Below are 19,055 nucleotides of genomic sequence, written 5' to 3' on the forward strand. Positions count from 1 at the left end.
TTAAAGTAAAAAAAAAAAAAAAAAAATAGTAAAAGTAGTCCATCTAGAGGGAGAAAAGGGGAAAAAACAAAAAGAATTTTATTTCTCCTGAGGGCAATGAGAAGTGCAGTTTCTAAGTATCTTCCAGCTCAGAGATCTTCAATTAAATGGTCCCAAATGGCATCTACCTATCATACTTTGAGAGAGCCTGTTCTGTTGATTAGGAGCAAAAAAATGTCCTCTTGGATGTTTATGGCCTGGGTTTTTCATTTGGGCAACTCAAATGCAGGTTCCTTCCAGGACCACATCCATGCTACTGGCTGGCTGAAAAATGGCTTCACGGCTCTCACGAGGGGAATACAAAGCATGGAGTGGTGGCTGCGAGCCTGTCTGCAGGGCCAGACCTCAGAAAAGCAGAGGACTGTAAATGTTTCATAAACTTCTCTCTGGGTGCCTGCGCTGGCTGAGAGCCCATTCATAAGCCCAGGCGGCTGAGGGGCAGGTATTGTGCCGGTTACTATAGCATCACCTTGGAAAGGCTCAATTGGTGAGAGCCGCAGGCGAGCTGGGGTGGGGCAGGAGGGGGACGCGGCTGGCTGGAGGGACTGGCGCTAGGCCACGGATGCTGCTGCTGGTCTCAGGACTTCTGGTGGTCCGGAGCTCACGCTAGCGTCCCCAGCTGCAGCCTAGGGAGGGAGGCTGCGCTCAGTCTGAGAGTGGCTGCTGCAGAGTGTGTGGCTTTTGCAAGGGGCTGAATTCCCAGCCAGACACCCCTTGGCTGCCTTTTTGGAGGGGTGGGGCAGAGAGAGGAGGGAGTTGTCTCATCTTGGAAGATCTGGGCTGGGTTTCATCTCCTTTTTGATTTTGAGTGGTTCCCTCCATGAGAACTGACTTCCAGGTGTTCGCCAAGGGAAACAAGGTGCTCCCCACACTGGAAATGAGAAAGGATAACAGTTTTTGAGACTGACTGTTAACGGCTCAGAGGTGCCCCTCATTCAAAATGCCTTTTAAAGCATTTGATACCTTCAAAGAAAAAATTCTGAAACCCGGGAAGGAAGGAGTGAAGAACGCCGTCGGAGATTCTCTGGGAATTTTACAAAGGTAAAGTTTGCGAACTTTAGTTCCTTTCTGAGTGGCCTCCTATATGTGAGAGACTTGGTATCAGGTTTTTAAAACTACACTTTAATGAGGAGGGGGTGAGTCAGATTAGATCCTTCTGGAGCCCCTTCTAGCTTCAGTAGTCTATGCCTAGAGGAAAAACAGATGCATCAAAAGTATCGGGTTGTATTAGGAAAGTGTTAAGACAAATATTCTATTTATATAGCTGGATTAGCACTTTCTAGAGATGGTGATATTGCATATGGTATGTTTGGCATTGAATTAGAAAATATTTAGGGAGATAATATTTCATGTTAATTAATTAGTAATGACATATAGTTATGCCTTAAATATTTTTTATGAGTTTTTCACTGAATCTTTCCACTCTAAATGAAAATTAAATTTTTTCAAATTTTTAGCCTATTTAATAAAATATATAAAGTGGTTCCTGATTGTATAGATTGCAAAGAGAAGCATAGTCACACAATAGTTTGAAGGAGGTAACTGAAAAAATTTCTTTAAAGCAGAAAATCTCACATAATTGCAGTGGGAAAATGTTAAGTACTATCATTGAATTGAATGTAATTTTAGTCCAAACCAAAAAGTAAATATTTTTTAAGGTAAAATATATTAGTGAAAAGAGAGTTTGCCATAAATGAATGAATTAATGTGACATTTTAATTTATGAATTTTTATAGACATAGTAAATGCCTTCTCAAGTTATATAGATGATTTCATAAGTTGTCCTTATGTGCAAGGTAAAATGACTGCTTTATCTCTCTGATATAAATAAATGTGAAACATACCTTTGATAAGCTCTTTATGTGTTGAATGATTATTTCTAATCTTGGTGAGTGAAAATGCCATCTGGTGTGTCCTTTTAACTTTTCTGTTATCTCTTAAATTTCAAAAGTTTTTCATTTAAAGGACTATTTCCAGGCAATCTGAGATTCATCCCATTTCTTGTGTTTTAAAACACATGCTCCTGTCAGTTTTAAATTTTCCCTTGTATCACTGTTAATAAACTTTCCTAATAAGAAAAAGGAGTTGGACACATTATTTTAGTAATTAAAAACAAGAAGGCTTCAATCAGACCATTAGCATGTCTAGATGAAAACCTAGCTCAGTGACAGCAGCATAAACCAGCCAAATATAGAAAAAAAAATTACAATTAACATTTTTTCATGGGAGTTTTATCCTTCTGCTGAGCACTCCCCAGGAAACATCTTATTGTGATGGCATTCATTTGATTAGAAATGCAAAAAGATTTTTTGCATAATAAGCACAATAGCTTAACTGGCTTATTCAAGTGATGACAAAGGAATCTGGCAAAGTCAAGAATAAAAATCACAGGCCAGGCGCAGTGGCTCACGCCTATAATCCCAGCACTTTGGGAGACAGAGGTGGGAGGATCACTTGAGGCCAGAAGTTCGAGACTAGCTCAGGGAACATAGAGAGACCCTGCCTCTATAAAAATATAAAAATTTAGCCAGCATGATGGCGCATGCCTGTCATCTCAGCTTCCCAAGAAGTGGGAGTATTGCTTGAGCCCAGAGTTTGCAGTGAGCCAAGATCGCACCTCTGTACTTCAGCCAGGGAAACAAAGTGAGACTGTCTCAAAAAATGAAAATTTAAAAAAAGAACCAAAAACCCATGACTTTGGGCCATAGTCACCATTATACTCAGCAAACTCTGCCTTAGTTTATAAAATATTTGATATAAGAAAATACATATGAATTTTCTTTTCAAACTTAAGTTTAATTGCTTTTTTAAAAAATTTAATTCCTTTTTTCAATAGGAGACTGATTGAAGAACCTGTTTTGCTATGTTTGATTGGAGGAACCACATGCAGATCTTTTTGTTTACCAAATTGGTTTGCTTAGGGATATAACAAAATTAGTGATTTTCCAAATTGTGTGACCTCAACTAGAAATTGGGCTATGTGTCTAGGACTGTTTGAACAGTTTCCACAGAACAATAGAAAAACAGCTAGCACAGTGCTGGAGATAGAAAATGCACAAAACAAATGCTAGATATTGTCATGGTTGTCCTAATTGTAGAATGGCTTTAGCAAAAATAAAGCCAAGGTCAAATCCCTTTTTTCAGTGATCTATAGAGAGAAATTATTGGCAGAAGCAAAAACAGACATTGCTTGAGCAGTGATCCAAGTTGACCCTCAGTTCTAGTGGTCTTTGAGCAGAGCTCCAGAATTATCAAGACCAGCTCTGCCACATGTTGGCATTAACCACAGGTGTATAAGGTAATTATGTGTAAAGGACCCTACCCAGAGCCTGGCATATACTGGCCATTTCCCGCTCACTTCACTGATTTTCATGTAAAACCAGTTGACAGAATCCCATGTAAAAAAATCACAAAGAACTGTTTTCTGTTTTGTAGGAGTATTTGGAAGTTGTAAGCCTCTACATTCTAACTTAGAAGGCAATGTAAATCATAGCTGTCTAATAATGTTTGAGACTGAGGTCATCATCTAAATGGAATTCTTGAGATGCTTTTTAATCACAGTGTTCCTCACTGTCAGGGGAGTGGCAATCGCACAGGGAAGCATTTGAGAGTTCCCACACAGAGTTGATTACAGTCAGGCATGATTAGCCTTCCTGGAAAACAGTCATTGATAAGAAGCAGCTGAGCAATTATTCAGCTAAAGGTAAAATAATATTTTAGAAGTGTAGGAAGAAAGAAGATGCACTCATTTATAGTTTACTGTTGTATTATATAGATTACATGGAAACCATTAAACTTGGAAATTAATGTCCAGAAACTGACAGGCAGATTTGTTTGATTTAAATGACCATTTATGTGTCCTTTAATTGTTCATGTCTAAAAAACATAATAGTAACAAAACAGTATGTTTCAGACACTATAAACTCATTTAATTCTATTAAAAACCCTATGCAGAGGGGACTAGTATAATTACAATTTTCTTTTGTTTTGAGATAGGGTCTCACTCTGTTGCCTAGGCTGGAGTGCAGTGATGCGATCATAGCTTACTGCAGCCTCAAACTCCTGGCCTCAAGCTACCCTGCCTTCCTGGCCTCCCAAAATGCTAGGATTATAGGCATAAGCCATAGTATCTAGCAACAATTTTACAGGTGAGAAAACTGAGGCACAGAGAGGTTAAGTAGCTTGCCCAAGGTCACACAGTTTGTGAATGGCAGAGCTGGGTTTCAAATCTGTTGTTCTACACCCATCATTCTTAATCATTACATTGTTACCTCTCTAATCAAGTGTTTTTCCTCTTCCCACTCACTGTCTTGAAATTACACCACTTATTTAGGTTTAGGGAGGTACTTGGACTGCAATGTAGCCAGAAACTTCTGGACCTGCTGGCAAGTATGGACTGTTCTCCTAATCAATTGTATCAGTATTGAAGGCTTTCCCCAAGGAATGCTTAAGGGGAGTCTGGCCTCCTTATAAGTATGTCTGTCTTCCCTTTAAATGAAACTAGTCCCTGCATCGTGTCTGTCCTCAGCATTCAGGAGTTGTGTATTAAACATATGTGCCAGATGTGCACTTCCTGCTCCATCAACAGTCGAGTGTGTTAAAGCTTCTCTGAGATCAGGCAATCCTGAGTTCCAGTTGCTGCAGCGTCCTTTACTTCCCTACCTGCATGACCTTAGGCAACTTGGCTGCAATGGGGTGACTCTAGGAAACCAGCTCAGATCACATCGCCCCACTGCTCAAAGCTGCCTCATTCAGAGTTAAAGCCAGTGCCCTTTCAATGGCCTTCTAGGACTTTGAGAAGACTCTCTGACTTCATCTGTGACATTTTCCTGCCTCACTCTACTCTGGATTCATGGGCCCCCTGGCTCTTACTAGAACTCCTCAGATCCACTCCTGTCCCAGTTTTTGCCCTATCTGTTTCTTTTGCTTAAATGCTTTCCACCCAAATAGCCTGATGGCTCATTCTCTCACTTTCTTCAAGTCTCTGCTCAAGGATTCCCACTTTCCTGACCATCCCATTTAAACATAAGGCTCACCTGCCCTCCTCCTCCTGCCCTCTTCTCTGTCCCTCTTTCCTGCTTTACTGCATCTCTGTCTTAGGTAGGTTACCTGAAAAGCACAGCCTGAGACAGGGATTTGGATGAGCTTAGAATGTGATTTATTAAGAGAGCTCTTCCTGAAAAAACTGAAAAACAAGAAAGGAAAGGAGAGGCTGGGTGCAGTGGCTTACATCTGTAATCCTAGCACTTTGAGAGGCCAAGGTGGGCGAATTGCCTGAGCTCAGGAGTTTGAGAACAGCCTGGGCAACATGGTGAAACCCCGTCTCTACTAAAAGATAAAAAATTAGCCTGGTATGGCAGTGTGCACCTATAGTCCTAGCTACTTGGGAGGCTGAGGCAAAAGAATTGCTTGAGCCCAGGAGGCAGAGGTTGCAGTGAGCCAAGATAGTACCACTGTACTCCTGCCTGGACAACAGAGGGAGACTTGGTCAAAAAAAGAAAGAAAGCAGGAAAGCAAGAAAGAAAGAGGGAGGGAGGAAGAGGGGAGGGGAGGAGACGGGAGGGGAGGGGAGGGGAGAGGAGAGGAGAGGAGAGCCAAGTAAGGATGCTTGCTCACAAAGATTTAGACCTCTCAGGATCTTTCACAGGGGAAGGCTCTGGAGCACAGGCGATGTGCTAAGTCCTTCCTTTGGGACAAGTGAGGCAGCCTTTTTTTTTTTTTTAATCGCTGCCTCAGTCAGTCATTGGCTGTGGGCTGCCCCACTGAGGTGAGGGGTTTATTTGGAGGCCACTGAGGAAGTTCTCCAGGGTCCCTCGTGCCAGGACTAGAATCCCAGGCAAGGAGTCACCATAGTAGCAAGGTGAACCGGAATGGATTGCCTGAGCTAGGAGTTCGAGAACATGATGCCTCATCATGATAGCAGGAAGAAATGTGTTTGGCATCTAGGTGATCCACTCAGACATCTCCTGATACTTGGCTAGCTTTTTTGTTTTATTTTAATTTTTAAAATAATAGAGATGGGGGTCTTGCCATGTTAATTAGGCTGGTCTTGAGCTCAGATGATCCTCCTACTTTGGCTTCCCAAAGTGCTAGAATTACAGGCACAAACCACTGCACCCTGCCTAGTTTTAGCTGCAAATGGGAAAACACAGCAACTGTCACCTGCTAGCAGCTCTGAAAGTAGAGGTGTGCTTGCCCAATAAGGGGAACTGGGGAGTGCGCTATGTTTTCTATGACAACCCACCCACTGTACCACTCAGATCACCTTGCTTCTCACAGGAAATCCACTCCATCCAAGATCAGCTTCTCCAAGACTCTATGGTTGCAATTCCCAAGGAACCTTCCATAGAAGAGTTATTAAGACAGAATCCAGTGCCCACTGTGATGACTGGTCCCTCCTCTTCACCCCTTTCTGATTCCCCTCACTTCTGTTGGCTTGCCTAATGGGTTGCCCAGATCTTCATCCCTGAGAGGTCTAAATCTTTGGTTAACATAACCTCTAGACTAGAATCTAGAATCGGTCATGGTTGCTGCATTTGCCCACTGACAGTTAAAAACTAGCCAAGGCGGTATCAGGAGATGTTCCAGCGGATCATCTGGGTGCCAAACATATGTCTTCCTGCTCCCATGATGAAGTGACAGTTCTGGTTCCTCCTGAAGATCAGGATCCATGACCTTTACCACTGTAGTGACATCTTGCTATGTCTTCTGATCTTGGCATGAGGACCCCAAAGTGACTGAGCAGCAGTCCTAACCATATGTTGACTGGGATCTCCATTGTGTTCCTAAATGGAAAAACTCTTCCTTGTGAATCAGGATTTCTAGACCCTCAGAGCCTAAGTTGAAGAGATAAGATATTCCTCAGGTGGGTTAGTGGGAATGATGGCAAATGGGACCACTCCTTCTCTCACCCCTTGTTTCTTTGACCTGTGTATTCTGTCCTTTGGGCACACAGCACCATGTCATAACTTGGATTTTTTGTTTATTTGTTTAAAATGGAATCTTGCTCTTTTGCCCAGGCTGGAGTGCAGTGGCTTGATCTCAGCTCACTGCAACCTCTGCCTCCCGGGTTGAAGCAATACTGCCTCAGCCTCGCAAGTAGCTGGGATTACAGGCACCCACCACCACACCCGGCTAATTTTGTATTTTTAGTAAAGATGGGGTTTCACCATGTTGGCTAGGCTCAAACACTTGACCTCAAGTGATCCACCCACCTCAGCGTCCCAAAGTGCTGGGATTACAGGCACATAACTGTTGGTTTATGTGCATCCTGAAGTATAGCACCTTACCTTCCCAGAACTTCATCTCCAAGATTATGCCACAGCTGCATCTTTAAGAAGCTCCTTCAGAGGGTGGGCACCGTGGCTCAAACGTGTAATCCCAGCACTCTGGGAAGCCAAAGGAGGTGGATCATATGAGTTCAAGAGTTTGAGACTAGCCTGGCCAACATAGGGAAATCCCATCTCCACCAAAAATACAAAAATTAGTCAGGCATGGTGGCGGGCACCTGTAATCTCAGCTATTCAGGGTGAGGCAGGAGAACTGCTTGCTTGAACCCAGAAGGCAGAGGCTGCAGTGAGCCAAGATCAAGCCACTGCACTCCAGCGTGGGCAACAGAGGAAGACTCCATCTCAAAAAAAAAAAAAGAAAAAAAAGAAAAAAAAAAGCTTCTTCAGCCCTAGCAGGCTGTCAGCTTCTGGATGGTGTGATATATTGTGGGGCTTGTGGGTCCCGTTTTCATCTGCCCACTGCTATGCTATCTTTGCCATAAATTGGGTGCCTTGACCTGAGAAAATGTGATGTGAGGTCCCATGTTGAGAAATCAGACACTGAATCCTCAGATACAGATGCTGGCTGAGACTTGTAGTTTGAATAGGCAAACTCATACATAGAATATGTCAACCCCAGTCAGGATGAATTGCTACTCTTTCCAGGATGGAAGGGGTCTGTTATAAACAACTTGTAACCAAGAGACTGGTTTGTCCCCTCAGGAACTGTGCCATCTCATGGGCTCAGCATTGGTTTTGTTGCTGACAGCAGCAGGAGCTAGCTCAGTCCTGGTGAGTGGGAGCCCCAACATAGCCTCCATCCCTGCTGCCATGGTTACTCTGTTCACAAGTGCACTGCTCTAGCACTGGGTGACTGAGGATGGAAGCTGACTGACATTAACTGCCTATCGTCTGTTTTGTGCCTCTTCCAAATGGCTTGTGATAATGTGCAATCAGGAGAGCTCATACTAGGCATCCATTTATAGACTCATTCATATCTCTTCCCCAGATCTTCTTCCCAGTTCTCCAATATTGCTTTATCTGGCCTCTGACCTCCAGTGAAGTCACTCACCACTGCCTATGAGTCCATGTATATCCTTACCTTTGAATGTTTCTCTTTTCATACAGAATGGGTGGCCAGGAGACCGCTCAAAACTCTGCCTATTGGGAGACTTTTGCCCTCACTGTCCTTCAGGGCCATCCCTGGGTGGGCTGGAGCGCAGCAGGCAGTCCATTTGTAACATGCTCTAACATACCAAATTGACCAGTTTTGGACCGAACTGAGTTTTCTTCCTCCTGTAATTTGTCCACAAGTGTGAGCTCACAGCCATTGGTATAGCAGATATAGGTCGCATGGAAACATGGCCCCTCTGACATGGGCTTACTTGTGCCATGTGGCCCTGCTGGTGTTAGATTCCAGATAGACCACTTCCATCTTAGGACAGACAGTTGGACTTCACAGGTCTGATAGTACCTAGCTCATGATGGGTAGTTTTAGCTTCATGGTCTCTTGATATTCCATGGTCAGAAGCTGTGACTCCACCAGGACTCAGTAACATGCCATGAGTTATTTTTTGTCTGTTTTATATTTCTCTACTAGAGATGGCATGGCCTTGTCCCAGAATCCTAAGGCTCTATGCTATATTTCTCCTATTGAGTTTTGCCGGAAACCTCATATAGTGTCTTTTCTATTCAGGTGTCTTTAGTACCAAGGGCATGCTGGATAACACAGCCCTAGTGCCAATATCACTCTTACTGCAGCCTGGACTTGCTACAGAACTCTTTCTTATTGTTGGATCTCATTAAAAACTAGTAGTCTTTTATGTCACGGAATAAGTGGGTTAGAACAGTATTCCCAAGTGTTGGATACATTGCCTCAAAAACCCAGAGGACTGCCAACCATTGTGCTTCTTCCTTGGTGGTTGGAAGTTCAAAGCACAATAACCTTTCCTTCACTTTGGAGGGAATGTTCTGGAAGGTCTCAAACACTCGACCCCTGTGAACTTTGCCCATGTGATGGACCTGTGGTCTTTGTAGTAATTATTTCCCACCCAGTGGAGCACACATGTTTTACTGAGGCATCCAGAGTACTTGTCAATTCTTGCTCCTGAGGTCTCAACAACATGTTGTCATCTATTGGTCATAATAAATCAATGTGATGTTCTGCAGCAGGTCCAGAAGTTCCCTCTGGATATATTATGAGAGAGAACAATCCATGGATGTCTACTGTTGTTCATCTCATGTCATTGTGAACTTCTTAGCCTCCTTTCTAATGGATATGGAAAGAATGCACCAGATCAAGATAGGCAAGCTATGTGCCTAAGAGTGTGGTAGTTCCCTGTCATCCACCGTGATCCCCCTCCCCCTTTTTTTTTTTGCAGGTGGTTAGGCTGGTGAATTACACTGGGATCTAATGAGGTGTACCACCCCTGCATCCTTTAAATCTCTGAAGGTACAATAATCTCTGTCATTCTGCATAATGTGATACTGTTTCTGATTTATCTTCTTACCTAGGGATGCCAGTTTTAAGGACATTCATTTGACTTTTTTCTCTTACAACAGTTTTTATACTACAAGTCGAGGAACCACTGAAAGGGTTTTTCCAAATGCTAGGTGTCTCTCTTCCAATTACACATGTGGGAATTATACATGGGCAAATGACATGTATAATTTGACATAGTGAGTTCATCCATGGACATGAACTCACTATGAGACGAACCTGGGCCAGGACTCCACTTACATGAACCCCACTCTAACAGAGGCAGGATAATGCTATAAATCCCTGAGTATCAACATCAACTTGCCCCAAAATATCGAGGTATTTTTCTTTCTTCAGTGTATGTTTACACAAATTAATGGTGCTAGATTCCTTCAGGGAAGGACTATGGGCATCATGACTGCGTTTCCTTCTGTAGTACTGTGGGTTCCTTTGTCATGGAACCTTCAGTCTTCTCTGTCAGTCTTTAGATTCTAAACTGGGCAAGAGAGTGTGACTTTCCATTGGGATGGCCAGCCTCAGCCTACTGCCCATTCATCAGCTCTTGATCTTTCCTGGTTTTATGTATGTGAAGCAATACCCTTACTGGCTGCCCATTTCTTTTGCTCCTCAGAGCACCATGTTCTAAGAGACATCTCTGAGATTCCTATGGGCTGATTCTGTAACTGTCATTCTGAATTTCCTGCCCATATGTATGATGGTTAAGTGCTGCCAATAATCCTAATTGCCACTGGTTCTGAAACAGCACCTGCTACTGTGAGCCTCAGCCAGCAGAGGATAGCATCTTCTGAGCATCTCAGAATCCACTTCCCATACTGACAAACTATCCCTTATCCAACTTTATTATCCTACTCCCTCCAAGTCTAGTACATTCAGGATCCATTCCCAGACATACTTTCCTGCTTCTTGATGTAAACATTCATCAGATTCTATGACTCCTGCTCTTGGTATCTTTTCATAGCTCAAAAGTATATTTTTTCATCTAAAATTTATATTCTCTCTTTTTCCAAATTCTCCCAAATATTTTTACAATAATCAAATTTTCTAAGTGCTTCTTAAAGGTTAATAAGCTCTATAGATTCAATACCTACAGAGTAAAGCAACTGTATTATATATCTTGACATAGACACACTACATATTAACACATAGAAATAGTCTCCACTTTTGCAAGACATATGTTGTATCATTTAAAATTCTTAGTTGCAATCAACAGAATCCGCTCTAGCTAAAGTAGAATGAAATTTAGTAAAGAATGTTAGCAATTGGGCCAGGTGTGGTGGCTCACCCCTGTAATCCCAGCACTTTGGGAGGCCGAGGTGGGCAAATCACCCGAGGTCAGGTGTTCAAGAAAAGCCTGGTCAATATGATGTAACCCTGTCTCTACTAAAAAAATATGAAAATTAGCCAGACATAGTGGCACATACCCGTAATCCCAGCTACTCAGTAGGCTGAGGCAAGACAATCGCTTGAACCCAGGAGGCGGAGGTTGCTGTGAGCCAAGATTACACTACTGCACTCCAGCCTAGGCGACAGAGCAAGATTTCATCTTAAAAAATAAATAAATAAAAAATATGGCTGGGCTTGGTGGCTCATGCTTGCAATCCTAGCACTTCGGGAGGCTGAGGCTGGTGGAGGATCACCTGAGGTCAGGAGTTTGAGACCAGTCTGGCCAACGTGGTGAAACCCCATCTCTACTAAAAATACAAAAATTAGGCAGGTGTGGTGGTGCATGCCTATAATCCCAGCTACTCAGAAGGCTGAGGCAGGAGAATTGCTTGAACCAGGAAGCGGAGGTTGTAGTGAACTGAAATCGCACCACTGCACTCCAGCCTGGGTGACAGAGCAAGAGTTTATCTCAAAAAATAAATAAATAAAAACCAAAACACCAATGAAAGAATGTTAGGAATCATTCAGACTTCCTAGAAGGATCAGATCTGGATGCTGTATCTCCAAAAAAAAAAAAGCAGCAAAGAATGTATACCACTAGACAGTTTTGGATAAAACCCAGCTGCCACCACTCCCTGCCTCTAAGTGCTGATTATACTCATGACTTGTTCCAGAAATTCTGCCACAGCAGTCACAGAGGAGCCAGTTGCCTCTGTTGCATTTGAAACCATCTGCATTGCCATTCGCCTGCATGCTGTATCCTTTTCTTGTTCTGTCTCGTATCTAAATGTCATTCAAGTGCTTCAGATTTAGCAGAGTTCACCTCTTGTGCCTGCACTGTAGCTGCAAGAGAGCCTAGGAAAAGTAGATTTTTTTTTTTTTTTGCTGGTCCAGTAAAATTCAAAATATCAAGAAGTCATTAATATATTGGACAACTATAAATAATGGCTGTCTATTACATATGTGTGCTACTAGTTTATTTTTCAACTTTTGATAGAGACATGGGTACAAAACATATTTTTCTTATATCTTGAATTAAACTACAAGGAAAGTGCAATGGTGCAAGTATGACGTTAAATGGCAATTGAGCTCACTGTGGAAGTGACAATAGGGAGTGGTGGGGACTGTGGTAAATTGAGAGCCAATGGTAGCTATGACAGAGTGACAGCTTGATAATTTCAGGTCTTCAGATTTTTCAGAGTAAACAAGAAATCGAAGGTTTTATACATGTGCTTGTTTTTGCTTTTTTGCACTATCTCCTGATTTTTATTTATTTATTTATGTGATACAATTTTTAAAAGTAGAGATGGGGGTTTCATTATGTTGCCCAGACTGGCCTCAAACTCCTGGCCTCAAGCATTCCTCTTACCTTGGTCTTCCAAAGTTCCAGGATTACAGGTGTGAGCCACTATGATGGGCCTTGGTTTTTAAACTCTGTCAATTAATCTAATTTTTTTTTTTTTTTTTTTTGAGATGGCGTTTTGCTCTTGTTGCTCAGGCTGGAGTACAATGGTGCCATCTTGGTTTACCACAAGCTCTGCCTCCCAGCTTCAGGTGATTTTTCTGCCTCAGCCTCCCGAGTAGCTGGGATTATAGGTCTGCACCACCATGCCCAGCTAATTCTGTATTTTTAGTAGGGACAGAGTTTTGCCACGTTGGCCAGGCTGGTCTTGAACCCTTGACCTCAGGTGATCTGCAGGCCTCGGCCTCCCAAAGTGCTGGGGTTACAGGCATGAGCGACTGCGCCCCGCCAATTAAATTAATATAAATTCTAAAAAAAAAAAGCAAAACCCATACACAGTATACCATATAAACAAAACATGGCTATGGGCCCCATGTGGCCACTGGGTTGTCAGCTTGTCATCTGTAACTTAGGCTTTTTAAAGCCATAGAGACTATCTTTTTTTCCTCCTGTTCAGCTAATGACCCCTGCTGAGATAAGACGCACTGTTTCTCTGCTTAAATCACGGGATAAGAAAGGGTCAAATTACCAGGAGAAAACAAAAACATCATAGATTAATACCTCAAAATCTGTGAAGCTGGGCTGAGTGCTAGAGATTTTTGGTTCCTGATTTTCTGAATTTATAATCTACTGGAAGAGGCAAATATTAATTTAAAAAATGAGAGATACCGGTACTGTGAGAGCACTGACTGGGCTGCAGTTGGCTGGGTGCACTTTAGTGAGATCCATTTGAATGTGGTGTACTGAAATCCTTGCTGATAAGATCCTATTTCAAATCTCAAACTAGCTCTGGGGATCGTATTTTAAATCCTCCTTCCCTTCTTTAAAATTTACCATTTATTGATTATGTATCGAGTGCTAGGAGTGACACTAAGCGATTTGTAACTCGGTCTCATTTAACTCATTTAATGTTCCCAATAGTCCTGTCTTCCTTTCACAAGTGAGGGGACTGAGGTTGAGGGAAGTTAGGTAACTTGCTCAAGGCCACGCACCTAATAAATACCACAGTCAGCATTGAACCCAGGACTGTCTGCCTCCAGAGCATGTTCTCTTAATCCCACTGCAATACTGCTTCTCCAGAACCTTTAAAAAAAAGTCCTCCTCCCCCAAAACGTATGGAATTTTAAAAAAAGTCAAGAGTTGGGGGAAAAATATACATATGTATTTGCCAATATGTGAACAAAATACCTCTGGAAGGATGGGCAATAAACTCAAAGCATTAATGCACTGAGAATGATCAACATCTGGAAGGAGGTTTGTTCCACTGGACATTCTCATAGCTTTGGAAATTGGTGCCAAAGGAATACACTTTATTTTAAAGAAATACGTTTTTCTACAAAATTTTTTTTTAAATGTCTATTGGCCGGATATGGTGGCTCATGCCTATAATTCCCACCACTTTGGGAGGCTGAGGTGGGTGGATCACGAGGTCAGAAGTTCCAGACCAGCCTGGCAAAGATAGTGAAACCCTATCTCTACTAAAAATACAAAAATTAGCCAGGTGTGGTGGTGTGTGCCTGTAATCCTAGCTACTCAGGAGGCTGAGGCAGAGAATGGCTTGAACCCAGGAGGCGGAGGTTGCAGTGAGCCAAGATTGTGCCACTGCACTCCAGCCTGGGAGACAGAGTGAGACTCTGTCTCCAAAAAAAAAAAAAAAAAAAAAAGTCTACTTAGGTAAAGCACTCGCTATTTGGCGCTTTCTGATTAGTTCCTGTGGCATGCTAATAGACTGGAGAGCAAATCTCAGTTATGTTCTCTCTTTACCAGCTGCAGCTGGATGATGATCCTTAGGCAAGTTTTTTTGTTTTGTTTTGTTTTTTTGAGACAGAGCCTCTCTGTCACCCAGGTTGGAGTGCAGCTCACTGCAACCTCCACCTCCCAGGTTCAAGCGATTCTCCTGCTTCAGCCTCCCAAGTAGCTGGGATTACATGTGCTCTGCAGTACACCCGGCTAACTTTTTTTCTGTTTGAGATGGAGTCTCACTTTGTCACCAGGCTGGAGTGCAGTGGCGCTATCTCGGCTCACTACAACCTCCGCCTCCTGAGTTCAAGCGATTCTCCTGCCTCAGCTTCCCAAGTAGCTGGGACTGTGGGACTACAGGCACGCACAACCACGCCCAGCTAATTTTTGTATTTTTAGTTGAGGCAGGGTTTCACCGTCTTGGCCAGGATAGTCTCAATCTCTTGACCTCGTGATCCACCCACCTCGGCTTCCCAAAGTGCTGGGATTATAAGCATGAACCGCCATGACTGGCCTCGGCTACCTTTTTTGTATTTTTAGTAGAGACAGGTTTTCACCATGTTGGCCAGGTTGGTCTCAAACTCCCGACCCTAGGTGATCCACCTGCCTCGGCTCCCAAAGTGTTGAGATTACAGGCGTGAGCCACTATGCCCAGCTGGGCAAGGTTTTAACTATTCTGAGTCTCAGTCTTCTGAGCTGTAAGATGGAGATAAGTGCTATTTGTCAAGACTATTTTGAAGATTGAGAGAGATAATATATATTTTATAGGAACCTCACGGAGTGCCTAGAGTGTAGGAAGTAGTCAATGTCCTTCAGTTTATTTTCTTCTAGTAGAATAGCAACTCAAGGATTGTGTAGAAGACAATATAAGCTAAATGGGACCTTTGTGGAGGACAAATTTGAATGCTGTATTTGTTTGCTAGGGCTGCCACAACAAAATACTACAGACTGGGTGACTTTACCAACAGAAATTTATTTTCTCACAGTTCTGGAGGCTGGAAGTTCAAGATCAAGGTTTGATTTCTCCTGTGGCCTCTGTCCTTGGCTTGCAGATATTGCTTTCTTGCTATGTCCTCAGATGGCCTTCCTCTATGCACATGCATGCCTGGTGTCTCTGCGTGTCCAATTCTCTTTTTATTTATGTAATTTTTCAAGACAGGGTCTCACTCTGTACTCCAGCCTGGAGTGCAGTGGCATGATCATAGTTCACTGCACTGTCCAACTCCTGGGCTTGAGTGATCCTCTCCCCTCAGCCTCCCAAGTGGCTGGAACTACAGGCATGCATGCCACCACACCTGGCTCAAATGTCCTCTTCTTATAAGGACATCGTTCATATTAGATTAAGGTACACCCCAAGGGCCTCATTTAATGATAATTACTTCCTTAAGCACCTTATCCCAAATATAGTCACATTCGGTGGTACTAGGGGTTAAGACTTTAACACATGAATTTTGGGGCACACATTTCAGTTCATAACAAATACCATAAGTAAGCAAGTAAATTGGTTTGAAAAAATATTTTTTAAACATGTATACATTTTATTTTTTAACTTTAGACAGGATCTCTCTATATTGCCCATGGTGGCCATGAACTCCTGGGCTCAAGAAATCCTCCCACCTCAGCCTCCCAAACTTCTAGGATTGCAGACATGAGCCACTATGCCCAGCCAGTAAATGGATTTTTAAAACTCACAAAAGTATCTGCAAGTTCTCTCACTTTGTGCTCCAAATGTTGATCTTATTACCTAGAAAACAAAAGAAAACCTTTTCTGCAATTAGTGGGAGCATTTGAATTGCAAGTAAATAGTTCTGTAAGTGCCTAAAGGCTAGTTAGCATATCTCAGGCAATTAGACCCCTGGGGCTTGGATGTTTGCGGGACAACTGTGTCTGAGAACAGAGAGTAGGCACCTCCCTAATGTGCAGAGGGGCAGCAGTCCACAGACCGCAGCTGTCTGTATTTGGAGAAACAACGAGAATTCACTCTAGAAAGAATGAAGACTCTCTGATCTAAAAGATCAACTGCAGTCAAGCAGGGAAGGAAAACTGAATGGGATAAATAGCTCTTATGGATAATTATAGTCCTCCAACTCCTAAGAAATGACTTTTTTTCTTCTCTTATTCTTAAATAACTTTCTCCTCTCCTTCCCTTTTTACAAAGCTTTTTTTTTTCTGGGCAGGGATGAATAGATCCTTAATCCTGTCTATAGGTGCTTCAAGCCAGTAGTGATGTTTGGAATTGATCCACCAATTCCATTCAGTTGGACAAGGATTCATTGTTTCCAGGCAAGATGCTGAACACGGAGAATAAAGATGAGTAGGAAATGGTCCTGGGATCAGGGAGCCCTTCATTCATATGTGGACACAAATCATTGACTTTTTTTTTTTTTTTTTTTTTTTTGAGACAGAGTTTCCCTCAGTCGCCCAGGCTGGAGTGCAAAGGCGGGATCTCAGCTCACTGCAACCTCTGCCTCCCAGGTTCAAGAGATTATCCTGCCTCAGCCTCCTGATTAGCTGGGATTACTGGTGCCCACCACTAAGCCCAGCTAATTTTTGTATTTTTAGTGGAGACGAGGTTTTATTCACCATGTTGGTCAGGCTGGTCTCAAACTCCTAACCTCAGGTGATCCACCTGCCTTGGCCTCCCCCCTATAGGCGGGAGCCGCCGTGCCCAGCCCAAATCAGTGACTATTTCCTTAGCACCTATGCTGCTGAATGAAAATGACTCTAACTCCATGTGAGAAATGCTGTAACAGAGGAATGTATAAAACGCCAAGGAAACACCAGGGATGGCAGAGACCCTAATGTTCAGGCAATATCTATTCATTTAATGGCGATAATGTGTTACTCTTTGTAGGGTAGGGTCACGTAATCTTAGCAACAGCTCTGTGAGATAAATATTTATTATACAGAAGAGGGTATGTGAGATTCAGAAAGGCCACGGGTTTGCCCCCGAGTCACACAGCTTGTGTTTCAGTGGCAGAGCTGGAAATCACATTCAGGTTATCTGACTGCCCCAAAGCCTGGTATGTTCCGTGACACAGGGTGAGGGGTTTCTCAGTCTTCCTCTGTGAGCTAGGCTGTACAAGAAATGGCCTGCTATTTGAATGCTTCTAAAAAAAATCAAATCTAGCCAGGCATAGTGGCTCATGCCTGTAATCCCAGCACTCTGGGAGACTGAGGTGGGCGGATTCCTTGAGGCCAGAAGTTCGAGACCAGCCTGGCCACCTTGCTGAAACCCTGTCTCTGCTAAAAATAAATTAGCTGGGCGTGGTGGCCTACACCTGTAATCCCAGCTACTCAGGAGGTTGAGGCATGAGAATTGCTTGAACCTGGGAGGCGGAGGTTGCAGTGAGCCGAAATTGTGCCATTGCACTCCAGCCTGGGTGACAGAGCAAGACTCCGTCTCAAAAAAATAAATAAAATAAAACAAATCAGATCTAACTCTGAGGCCCCTGCCTGGGGGGAAGTTAAATTTCCGTTCATTTTGGTGCTCCCCTTTTGCCACAGCAAGGTTGTTCAAAGGACTCATAAACAACTCAGGAGGTCCGGCTAGTTGTTGATCTTCATTTGCTCCTGAGCCCATGACCCCTTGAGTGGTGGCTCACCTGCCACTTTGGGCAAAGGAAACTGAGATTTTGTGCCCGAACCCCTCCCCTCAGCTCCCAATATCCCATCTCCAACTGGAGAGCTGCTTTAGGGGCTGGCTTCCGGTCAGCCAGCCATAGGTCCTGCTTCTTGGGGAGCCCACGACTCCTTCTTTTAGGTTTCCCTTTAATCATTACTTTCCCCCTTTTTTCCCCATCTCCCATACTATATGTATTTCCCTCTGGAAAGCCTCAGGATGTCTAAGATGGCAATGTGCACACAGAGGGTGCTTGTATTGGTTCAGGTCTTCCAAGAAAGCAGATTCCAAGACAGGACTCGGCACATACGAGACATGGTCTTGCTCTGTTTCCAGGCTGGAGTGCAGTGGCACAATCATGGCTCACTGCAGCCTCAAACTCTTGAGCTCAAGTGATCTTCCTGCCTCAGCCTCCCAAAGTATTTGAATTACAGTCATGAGTCACCACACCCAGCCAAGAGATTTGTTGAGGGGAAATGGGGAAGGAGCTGGAGGAGGCTGGGAGAGTGTTCACACTGCTACCTGTGTAGGAGAGAGGAAAGGAAGAAAAGTTAGGTGGGAAGACTTGCAGACGACACTACAGTACTGGGAAGTTTTGGCATGGCCAATGAGCAGTCCTGGAGCCAGTCACTGTCAGAGGTGTCCTGCCTCTGGCAGGAAAGAATGGCCTCTCATCCCTGGGGTGCTCAGTTCTTGGCAGAATAGCAGCCTGTGAGAAGGAAGTGCTGTCCCCACGCCAAAGAGGTGGTTGATTCAGAGCACAGCAGCTGGGGCTGTCTGCAATTAAGCACCGCAAAGCCCCTCAGTGCTTTCAGTTTTCATTAGCCTTCATCGAAAGCATCTGCATGTGTATAGAGAGGGCTAAGCTTATGACTGGTGACACTTTATTAATAGCAGTAGTGATAGATAGTACTTACTGCTTATTACTCTAAAGCACTTTTTATGTATCAGGCACTGAACTGAATCATTTATACGCATCAATCACTGAACGACCCTATGAGATACCCATTATGATTATCCCAGTTTAGAGATAGGGATTCT

General features: G+C 43.4%; 1 protein-coding gene across 1 annotated transcript in view; it reads left to right on the forward strand.

The window, feature by feature from the left end:
* Positions 1-19,055, forward strand: part of SLC17A8 (solute carrier family 17 member 8) — a 56,689-nt gene continuing 37,634 nt past the window's right edge. The window contains exon 1 of the mRNA XM_032298902.1: positions 1-1,080. Within this exon, the coding sequence (XP_032154793.1) occupies positions 980-1,080 (101 nt within the window). The 5' untranslated portion in view covers positions 1-979. The remainder of the gene's footprint in view (positions 1,081-19,055) is intronic.

This window comes from Sapajus apella, unplaced genomic scaffold (genome assembly GCF_009761245.1).
Source record: "Sapajus apella isolate SASKATOON/1434 unplaced genomic scaffold, GSC_monkey_1.0 scaffold2, whole genome shotgun sequence".
Classification (NCBI taxonomy): Eukaryota; Metazoa; Chordata; class Mammalia; order Primates; family Cebidae; genus Sapajus; species Sapajus apella.